We start from the raw sequence: 11727 nt of genomic DNA on the forward strand, positions 1-11727 counted from the left end.
CGAAAAGTGGTGTAGGCAGTGATAGATATGCAGTGGATTTTTAATGTTTAGAGTGTAATAATATTATAGTTTTAGCGTTTATAATTGAATGCCTTTGTATAATGTGGAGGGTTCCTTTATAGTTTTTATTCCCAGCATTCCGCCCTGTTTGCATCCTGCAGCCTTCAAAACACTCATTTTGTTCCCTCCTTTCTTTCTGTAGCCTAAATCCCTTCCTCGTTTATCCATATAGTCCTGAGGAAAATGCAGATATGTATCCGAGAGGGCGTATAATGCATCCATGATCCACAGGAATCCTGAATCCTTGCAGCTGATTGGCTGCTGGGTCCTGCCTCTTGTTGGGATGGACCTGTTGGATAAAAGGACCATTTTCTAAAGGACTCTTGTGTGTTATACAGAGGATCATGCACTGGGGACCATCCTGCGAGACGGTTTCATAAGAAAATAGGCCTTTCAAGAAGCATCCGAAGAACAAGCATGACGGGGAAACAAGGCGCCGTGCTGTCGGAAAGTTTAAATCTATCGGAGAAAACCTCTCTGGGCGCGAATGGAGGGAGTAACAGCCACCAGCCGAAGAGCAGCGCGACCCATCCGCCGCCCAGGTGCACCGGCTTTGGCATCCAGGAGATACTGGGGCTGAACAAGGAGCCGTCCGCGGCCCCGAGGAGCCCGCTGAGCTCGCTGCCGGCCGGGGCGCACCTGATCGCCGCCAGGTCCTTGCTGAGCCCCGCCGGCATGGGGGTGGGTGTCGGGATGGGATTAATCGGCGCTGGTGGAATTCCGACGTTTTACAGGCAGCCTGCGTTTTTGGAGACGGTGCTGTCGGACGCACAAGATGTTCACCTGCAGCCTCACAGCAGGTCCGTAGGGCCGCTGGACACCAGCCAGTCCGCCAGCTCAGGTGATCACATATATTCAGAAATACTCATCTCACTGATACACTGATCATTGCTGCATATTTACAACCTCACCTACTGTGCATGTGCTGCCTATTTTCCCCATTGTATTAGGCTGTTATTATCATTTTATTCGTGCTGGCCTGTCAGTAGAATTATTTGTGTTGATGCTATGATTTTATATTAGTGATAGTATTATTAATATTCTCGTTATTATGTGTTTTGTGGCTTTAAATGATTTAATTAAAATGTGAGGGCCTTATAAAAAAAATAGCAGCATTGTGTCAGTGCCAACTGTTATTTATTACATTTAGGCTATTGTAAAAATTCCCAAACGTTCTTATAGATGTTATTAACTTTAATGCTTTTTTCTATTTTTTTTTTTAAATCCAGACTCAGATGATTTGTCTTCAAATGAACGAAAACTCTCAAAGTCTTCAGTAAGTCAGAGCAAGAAACGCAAGAAAAGACGCCACCGGTTAGTGCTGATTTCTGCTTCACAGTGACTAATATTAATAGTTTTTAGATATTATAAATTTGCAGAAATGTACCTGTTTATCACTCCAGTAAAATACAGTATTGAGTAATGATTAACAAAATCAAAATGCAGTGCTAATTGTCTTTTTTGAGCTTTTATTGTAGCTTTATTGAAACAGATAATGAGCTAAATTATAAATATGAATTTCCTACAGATTCCTTGCATTTTTTGGTCGTAATTGGCATCTGAAAATGTGAAGCTTGTCCTGTTTGCTTTGCTACATTATTTTACACCTATGCACATGTACAATAAAAGACTTCCGTTTATTGAAATTCGCCATTTACAGGTGTTCAGTGTTGTTTTTCCTGTCATTAAAATCATATTTTCTCAGCCTTTAGTCTGATATCTGCAGGACACAATATGTTATGTCCAATATGTCCACATATTTAAATTGCTAACCCGTCTCCACAGGACCATATTCACCTCCTATCAGCTGGAGGAGCTGGAAAAGGCCTTTAATGAAGCGCACTACCCGGATGTTTACGCACGAGAGATGCTGGCCATGAAGACAGAGCTACCTGAAGACAGGATACAGGTAATGCTCCAGTGTGGCACCATGTGTTTTTATTTAATATGCGACATTATACAATCGAAAGTTTGCAGTTTTTGATGTTTGAACATCCTGTTTATTTTTACTTTATGTTACTGCACAGATGGTTTTTATGTTTAATGTATTTGAGTTGGGTTTTTTTGGTCATAATATAGGAGTTATATGCAGCATTTATGGTCACTTAAATGAGTAAAGATAGGCTATTTTTTTAATGTACTATGTTACAAGGTGCTTTTTGCCAAATTTTGCTGCAGTAATGCTACATTTTAAAAACAAAAAAAGACACATTTATTATTTTAATTTTATTATTTTAAAGGTGCAAATAGCAACATATTCAAATAATTATTTTATATTTTTAAAAAGACTGGTTTGAGCTATATTTTCTACATATTTCTACAAAGACTCCCCTGCTAATTAAAGCCAAATAAAGGCAGTAATATAATAAAGTTGAAGCTAATTTAATTGTATTTCAAAAATGAGATATATTTCTTTAAACTGACACTGCACATTGCATCATAAACTATTCTTACAATATGCAACAGTGTCTTTAAAACAGAATTAATTATCCTCTAATTGATTTCTGTGAATATTATAAGGCAAATATTATTGTCTGCCTTATGAATATTCACCTGTAATCTCCCACTCTCCCATCAGTGCTAATAGGCTGCTGTAATGTGTGAGCCCAGGCCGCCAGCTGCCTCTCACGGTGCTCCCATGTTTAAGGGGAGCTGGGCTGACTGAGCCCCCCGTAAATCGATGAGCGATGCCCCCCTCCTGTCTGCACAAAGCCCGCTCTCCTGCAGCATTCCTCGCCAGGACAGATAATCTCTCATCAGGCGCAGTTGGATGTGAAACAATTTGTTCTCGCAGAAGGAGCCACTAACGACCTAATCAAGCTATCAAGGCGGAAGAAGATTGCAGTGTGACCTGGACCATCCATCTGCCGGGGCGCCTTTTAATCTCATTCTCATTACGGGCTGCAACAGTACAGCCGCGGATAAATAATAAAACGGGAAATAAATAAATAAGCTCCCATCCTAAATAAAATTAACACCCGATTTTCTCATTGAGGGTAATTAGTTAAATCAGACGAGCTCGGGAGGCTGGCTGCTGCTGCTGGAGAGGCGCAGGGAGTTCAAATGAAATAACTACATTGAATTTATTAGCACGGGTCAATAGCGCTGCTCCCCCGAGTCCCGGTAGTTTAATTTCCCGTGATATTTGCCCGCCTGCCCGCCATCGATTGGGCCTGAAATTAACTTATTTTTCAATCAGCCTCGGCGTGCCCCTGGGTCACTCCTCCTCGCAGCTTCCACACTGGCTCCTTTTGAGGGGCAGAGAAGCAATTTCTCATAAAAAAAAAAAGTATCTTGTATGAAATAAGGGTTATCATCAGAATTACCAGAGAGAAAAAACGGTTTGATCGTTTTCAATTTAATATCTGTCCCCTCTTTCAGCCCCCCTCCTCTTCCTCACACAGAGCCATCAGAGGTGCCTAAGCAGGGTGTTTAATAGTCCTGTGTTTGGCTATACCATCACTTTGGCCCCCCTCTCTCTCTCTGAGCTGACAGATAGCCTGCAGAGCCTCCAGCATTTTGTTGGCCGTGGCCAAGTGAGGTGTCATGACGTGTCAAAGCATCTATAATACGGCCACAGGTAGCTGGAGATCAGCCCTGACAGTAGGCACAGATCCTTCACACCTGTAGCCAGCAGGTTATGGGAAATCAATGGACTCAGTCCAAACGGTGCAGTCGTTATCTCAAGTTACTTTGAATCGCACCACTGATTCACACACAGGTTATCTTTAAGATAAATGCTGAAACTGAATTTTCATGCACAAATAATAAATTAGTTAAGTTAAGTGCCACATTTGGAATGATTATTAAATAATTTCCTAAAGCTTTACAGGACTGTTAGAAGCTTCTAAACTGCGTCTGGGTTGCCAGGTTGTGAAAAATCCCCTTCTAATAATGCAGACATAAATGTTTGCAATGCCAAGGTGGTCAACAGGGAGTAGGGGGGTCCTCTGACAGAAAACGTCGAGCATCAAACTGTTAATTTCCTGCATTCTGGTGAATATTTCTTCATCAATTTATATATCTGTCTTCAGTTTCTTAGAAATTAATTTAAAGTGCTGTTTTCATGTTTTCTTATGGGAGGACAAATGCACATGTTCTAAATATTAAGGGGACGTGTCTCCTGCATCGAAATCTACACCTATGCACTGGAGATTGGTCATTTTTAAATAGCTACTGAAATGCTGGAGCTTACAGTTTGCTTGCAGAAATAATAAATAGTAAATAGTACCATATTAGGAATAGATTTCGTAATGGTTAATAATTTACTAAAGCTTTGCAGGTCAGTTAGAGGCCATTAATACCAGCTTTTGGGTTGCCAGGTTGTAAAGAAAAATTACCTTTTGATGGTGTTTGTCCCTCCTAATAATGCAGGCATAAATGTTTGTAATGCATTAATAAATACTAAGGGGGTCAACATGGGGGTTAGGGCGTCCTCTGACAGAAAATTTTGAGCATCCCAGTCTTAATTTCCTGCATTCTGGTGAATTTTTATGCATCAGTTTATAGTATAACTGTCTTTAATTTCTTCAAAAATAAAGTCTTCTGCTACTTTCATGTCTTTTGGGGTGGGATGGATGCACATGTTTCAGAAATTGAGGGGACATCTCCCATGCATCCCCCTGAAATCTGAAATCCTATGCACTAGAGATGGGTCACTTTTAAAATAACTACTGAAATGCCCAAACTTAGTTTTCATGCACAAACAATAAATAGTTAAGTCACACATAAGGAGTGATTAATAAATATTTTACCAAAGCTTTAGAGGTTATAACTTGTTAAATCAGCTTCTGGGATGTTAGGTTGTGAAAAATCCCCTTTGATGGTATTTATCCCTTCTAATAATGCAGACATGAGTGTTTATAATGCATTTATAAATACTGAGGTGGTCAAGGGCGTAGGTTTTGTTTTAACATGGGGGGCACACACATATGGAAATGCTGAACATCAAACGTTTAATTTCCTGCATTCTGATTTATTTTCATGTACCAATTTATGGTATAAATGTCTTTAATTTCTTCAAAATTAAAGACCGCTGCTATTTTTAAGGTTTTTTTTTAAATGAAGGACAAATGCACATGTTTCTGAGGGGACATGTCCCCTGCATCCCCCTGAAATCTACACCAATGCACTAGAGACGGTCATCTTTCAAATAATTACTGAAATGCTGAAATTGAGTTTTCATGCACAAACAATAAATAGTTGCATACCACATTAGGAATAGCTTTAATAATGGTTAATAATTTACTAAAGCTTTACAGGTCAGTTAAAAGCCATTAATAACAGTTTTTGGGTTGCCAGGTTGTGAAAAATCCCCTTTATCATTTCCAGTAATGCAGACATAAATGTTTGTACTGCATTAATAAATACTGAGAGGTTTACACTTTCCAATATGCCATCATGTCTGCAGTTATAAATGGTCTCAAGCCATCAATAAAGAAAATGGCTGCAGAGGATAAGGACCAAAATCCAGATAGAAAGGATAACTGCAGCCACGAGGATTTTTCACAACATAACAATCCAAAATGTAGTCTTATCAATAGCTTATAATTGATGTGTAAAGCATCAGCAAAATATTTATTAATCAATAAGCCAAAACCTCTTTCAGGTGCCTAAATAGACATTATTAGAAAGTGAAAGCAATGGTTGTATCTTGCACATAAGGAAATGCAAATTACATGCTGCTGTTTGCAACCCTTGAAAAACCCAACAACACTAATCTCATGTATCAGCTTTAGATCCAAAAAGCTTACAAAACTGCACCACATTTAGTCTCAAGAGCGTTAATGTTTTGTAACCAGTGTTCCAGTGATTCAGTGCATATTTTCCCCACTGACATAAACTGGACTTAATAGTCATATTTGGAGGTGAAGGTGCTGGTGACTGATACAACTGGGTGTTTTGTCCTCCTGTCACAGGTATGGTTCCAGAACCGCAGAGCCAAGTGGAGGAAGAGGGAGAAATGCTGGGGCCGCAGCACCGTCATGGCCGAGTACGGGCTGTATGGAGCCATGGTGAGGCACTCCATCCCTCTGCCAGAGTCCATCCTCAAGTCTGCCAAGGATGGCATCATGGAGTCCTGCGCCCCCTGGCTGCTCGGTGAGGCTGATGTCCTGATGCCCCCCCCCACACACACATACACACATTCACAGCATCATTGTCTCATCGTGTCAACAACTCATCAATGTTTAAATAGATGTTGAGAGTATATTTACCTCATGATTCAATGGTAACAGCACAGGATGTCCTGTATCTAATCATAACCACATTGCAGTGACGAGCTTATTCAGTCTGCAGGCACTAATTATAGATGCTCTATTTAGAAATGTCCTAAATATAGAGAACATGGCAGAGGCTTTTCATTAGATAAAACATCCTCATCCTCTACACCATCACCCATGCAAACATTATATTCTAAACCACAACTATTTTTGCTTGCTATTTTCAGTCCAAGATGGCTTACCAATCACCAGACGCTATTCTAAATCTGAATACCCGCAACTCTTTGCAGGGATGCACAAAAAGTCCACGGAGGCAGCAGTCCCCCCGCCAACAGGACAGTGCGATGCACCCCAGCAGCCGAGCTCTCAGAGGGCGGACGAGGCTGAGGCGGAGGACAAGAGGTCAGAGGGCAAGTCCACCATTTCTAAAGAGGAACTGAGAGAGAACAGCATTGCTGCACTCAGGGCCAAGGCACAGGAGCACAGTGCCAAAGTGCTGGGGACGGTTTCTCATGACAGACTGCTGGAGGGCAAACAGGAGAGACAGGCAGCCGAGGAGAAAGCCGGCGATCCCCTGAGTCCAGCAGAGGAGGAGAAAAGTCCGTAGAGACTCCGACGCTCCTGTGGACTTTTACTCTCATGAGTGAGTGCAGTGGGCTGGCTGCACTTCCCCAACATCACTCACTGTCCTGCAGGTTTTCATCCCACACTGACTTCTCTAAAAACCGGCCTGCATCTGGACTTCTGTAAGAAGAGAACTCATCTGGCCGTCAGTGCTGCACAGAAGATGCAACATGCACTTTCTCTGATTTACTTCCAAACCTGCAGTTGTTGTTGCTTATGCATAGTAGAGAAGAGTCGACTGAGTGGGATTTAAGTGTTAATATTGGTGTATATAGATCCCACAGTTATATATATAGAGCCAGATGAGTCAGATTTTATCCAGTATAACAGTTGTACCATATTAATTAGGACTACCAATGACAATTTCATTCTTGGCATTCATGTTAATGTTGCTTGTACAGTTACTAAATGGTGACATTTGAGATAAGAACCATCCCACCGACAGAAAGTAATTGTTGTCCTACATCGCGCTGTATATACTTGATATATTAATCTCTCTCACTAAGGCACAATTCGACATATGTTTTCTTGTAGTCTTAAAAGATGTTTGTGTTTTCATTTCAGAATATGTATAAGTCAAAGAACAAAGCATAAAACAGAAACCACCTTTTATTAAAATGTGGCTTTTTGGTGTCTATTTATTCCTCTTTCCTTTCAAACAAATAGTCGGTGGCACCAAGTTGCCCTTGTTGTTGGAGTAGCTACTTGTTGTCACTTGATGCTCTGCTGGCCGGGCTCATTAGGACACAGTCCATGGCTGCATGCTTGGGTTAGCCCCTATAATCCGTCGCAGTTGAGAGCCTTCAATTTCAGATTAAACTCGGGGACCAGTGCTTTTGGGACAGGAGAGAGAGTGAAAGCAGCCCCCCTCCCTTGCAGTACGATGACCTCAGCCTGATTTCAAATCACTTTAATAGATGCTATTACCGGCCGACTCTCAAGCTGTTTCATCCTCTTATCTAAATACTAACAGCTTCATTTGTTGCCAATCTTCATTTTCCCTGTAAAACTTTGTATCGGGCCACTTGAACTGAGCTTTACAACACGTCTCTGTGTCTGCATTAGCTGTAATCCATATCACATTTTACACTTCATCCTCAGTTAGATAATGGGGCTTCCTAATGAGCTGAACAATTGAGTTCTACTCCAATTAAACAGAGTGCAATTTCAAAGGGCAAGGGATGACTATTATCAGTATGCCGCTGCATGTCTCAACACTGAATGGCCCTCAGATTGGAACCATAATGTCACCGGATGGGGAAAAGGTTGCTAATTACATTGTTGACAGAGATAAGTATACACACAATAATTAATGATGGCGAGTAAATGGACTGGAGTGTGTCAGAGTAATAGGAATGATGATAGAACGAACCTGGGAATAGTATTGATGGGTGTATTTTGAGGTGTAGATTTAGGAAGATGCTTGACCATGTTGATAGTGTTAGAAGTAAAGAGAGGTATGCTTGAGATTTGAAGGGTGCATTTGCAATTTTGATTGAGTTCGTAGTTTTACCCCCAAAGTCTTGCATCCTTGTCCAATAAAAAATACAGTTTTGTGGTTTTGTATTTAAAGTCTGAACATAAAGTCAGCTACAGAACAGTTTCAAACGGGTTGGTATCCCTTAGCTGGCAAAGATTCAGTTTCTTGATAAGGGACACTTCAGAGAGTGCTTGCTCACACGCTGCCCTGAACCTGACATCACTGATTAAAGGTCCGGTGTGTAGGATTTAGGGATATGTTAGCAGATATAGTAGTTTTATAATATTCATGACTATGTTTTCATTAGTTTTTAATCACCTGAATCTAAGAATCATTGTGTTTTCGTTACCTCAGAGCCATTTATATCTACATACAGAGTGGGTCCTCTTCCACAGAGTCCACCATGTTGTTTCTAAAGTAGCCCAGAATGGACAAACCAACAGTTGACTCTAGATAGGGCCATTCACATTTTCATGTCCACCACTGTAGTTCTCCTCCACGCTGGAACAGGGAGAGGTTTAACCTCTGCAACTTCATTGATAGATGCCAATAAATCCTACACACTGAACCCTTAAAGGTTAATCTTACTGCTTTTTTGTTTTAACAGTCTGCAGCTAAACAATGCTATTTACATTTTCTAAGTAACCGACGGACAGCAATAAAAGCGATTCTCAGTTTTTAGTTGACTTAGCATGGATGTCGGTATGTCCGCCACTTTGGTCCAGACTGGAATATCTCAACAACTTTATTGTCATAGAAGTTTGTGCAGACATTCATGATCCCAGAAAGACGAATAATTATAACCTTTGAGACTTCTTAGCTTTTTGGTGCGTTCCAATTGTACTGGGAAGCCAGAATTTCTGAATTCTGAGTCACAAAATTTAAGCTGGAGCGCCCCATGAAGTCGGATTTCCAACTCAGAAAGTCGGAGGAACCTCACCAGTTCTGACCTCAAAATCCAATATGGCTGCTATGCATATCAACAGTTGTGAAATCTGTGCTAATATACGGTTTATTAGCACTTCTGTCATACTTACGTCTCATCAAAACAGTTGCACACACAGCTCTGTCCAACTTATATCTGTGGACATGCTGCAACATGATATGTGCAAAATACAATGTAATCTGCTGTTATCAACAAGTATTGCGAACAATGGCTAACCTGGCTTGAATTGGTATGCTAACTCTAACCTTAATGACATCTTGCTTTTCTGACGCAATCAACTGGGTGTGATCATTCCCAGCTCCAACTTATGACCTCCAAATTAGAAGGAAACTATAAAACTAATAAGTCAATGGATGCAGTGTATTATATGGTGCAATAATGAGGTCAAAATTTATATTTGTCCGATACATTAGTTTGTGACAAAATACGTAAAAAACTATTGACAATTCCTATTAGCCACAGCTGTACTGTGTGTTTAGTGCGGATTAGCAACTGTTAGCATGCTATCATGCTAAACTAACATGATAAACATGGCAAATTTTATGCTTAACATTAGCGCGTTAGCGTTGTCACTGTAAGCACGTTAGCAAGCTGACGTTAGCATTTAGCTTAAAACATGGCCACATAGAGCAGCTAGCATGACGGCAGACTCAACCTGACATTTTTGTCCCTAACTACACTGCCAAAACCTTATTAAAACTTAAATTGATAAATTAAAGTGTTTTCTGGCAGCAGTATCTTCAAAAGTATCTTTAAACTCACACGAGCTAGAACATTTTGGTTTAGCATTAAATTTCAGGAGAATTAAGACATATTTTAAGCAACAAACATCACAAGAAATATGATTTTGCAAATCTTCTTTTAAGGTGGAATTCTCATGGAACCCAATAACCAATTGAGGCGGAGAGAGTGAAATGATTTGCAATAGACAGAGCCCTCACCTCCACAGACCCTCAACCCAATTCAGTTATTGAGGCCAAGACATATCCAGAGTGAGGATTATTCCTGTAAAGTGCAAAGCTATTTAATCCTCTGAGAGTGGAATAGAAGGCTACGATAGATCAGATTTGCTGAAGATCAAGCTGTTTACGTTGGATATGAGGAGGTAATTCACAGTATCCCTTATGATGGACAGTCTACTCGTTGAAGACCATCATAAGATCATCTCAATCCATGCAAAGTGAGATCAGAGGGAGGTTTATGGGAAGATTTCCACTAATGCAACATTAACATTCAATTTCTTTTTGATGGGCTTGTGAGCAATATGATTTCATTGGTGAGATTAAGTGCGTGCCGTTCATTTTGGGAAGACTCCTGGCTCCAGTTGTGTGCTGAGTAGAGATCAAACACAAGATGTAGTTAGACTGAAGAGTACCTACTGAAATGTGGTGTTGTTCTGCCCTCTGCTGCACAGACCTATCAGTACAACTGAAGTCTAACTGTTGGAATCATATAGAGACTGCTATCAGAGAAAATGTTTTTAAAAGAAATATAAAAGAATCACTTCAGCAAATGTCCAGTTGTCATAGAACTGGACTTTACTTCTTACTTTTGTTTACTAAAAGGATTTAAATGACAAATCAAAAAATCATTTATACAACTGAGCTGCCTGGTAGTTTTAAAACATAAATTGAAATGTACTTTTAAAAAAAAGATTAAAAATTAGATTGAAGATGTTTTGCATTTGGTAAATTTTCTCAAAAATGGCATTTTATTTTTTTTAAATTTTGTCTTGACACTGGAGAGAGCAAGTGAAGATGTTCTTGGTTGTAAGCTCTGGAAAAAGTCATAAAATAGACCTAGTGCTGAGAATGTTTTTCAAAGTTGGATGCTCTACAGCAGTGATACTCAACTTTCTGCCTGCGGGCCAAATCTGAACTGCAATAGGGTGCCAGGTGGACTTCTGGTCATTTTCGAATTCAAAATATAAACACATTGATTCACACCGGGGAATTTTTTTGTACATTGGCTGAAAATAAGGTGCCAGAGTTCATAAAAACATCAAGATAGAGCTTATTTATCAAAAAACGTGCCAGGGCAGGATCCCCTGGACCCATTCATAGAGGTCTGGACTAAGCCCCAAATGTCCTCAAATCCTAGAGACGCCCTTGCGTACACCTGACTCGTGTGAAGCTGATGCGACTGGATTTGACTCTTGGCAGCAGAATGAATGTCTACAGGTTGAAAACAGGCAATTCATTTAAATATTATTAATGTTTGTTAAATAATTAGCCCATGGCCTACTGACAATTTACAAATGTGGCCCCTGGGCAAAGCAAGTTGAGTATCCCTGCTTTACAGTATGTGTGTGCTTAAGAGCAGTGGTTCCCAACTGATCCAGCCACAGGGTCCAGAGGAAATGACACCAGTGACCAGAAAAGTCACTCATATGGTTC

The 11727-nt window shown here is 40.3% G+C and overlaps 1 protein-coding gene across 2 annotated transcripts; it reads left to right on the plus strand.

The window, feature by feature from the left end:
• Positions 1-426: 426 nt before the first annotated feature.
• vsx2 (visual system homeobox 2) lies at positions 427-7363 on the plus strand. Of its 2 annotated transcripts, none has more exons than XM_049596033.1 (5): positions 427-901; positions 1290-1374; positions 1846-1969; positions 5979-6159; positions 6509-7363. In XM_049596033.1, the coding sequence occupies exons 1-5, from the start codon at positions 478-480 to the stop codon at positions 6886-6888; spliced, it is 1194 nt and encodes a 397-aa protein (XP_049451990.1). In that variant the 5' UTR covers positions 427-477; the 3' UTR covers positions 6889-7363. The 2 variants fall into 2 exon arrangements, with proteins under 2 accessions (XP_049451990.1, XP_049451991.1); XM_049596034.1 differs by having other exon boundaries at positions 6572-7363.
• The last annotated feature ends 4364 nt before the right edge of the window (positions 7364-11727 follow it).

The sequence above is a fragment of the Epinephelus fuscoguttatus genome, linkage group LG14, assembly GCF_011397635.1.
Source record: "Epinephelus fuscoguttatus linkage group LG14, E.fuscoguttatus.final_Chr_v1".
Lineage (NCBI taxonomy): Eukaryota > Metazoa > Chordata > Actinopteri > Perciformes > Serranidae > Epinephelus > Epinephelus fuscoguttatus.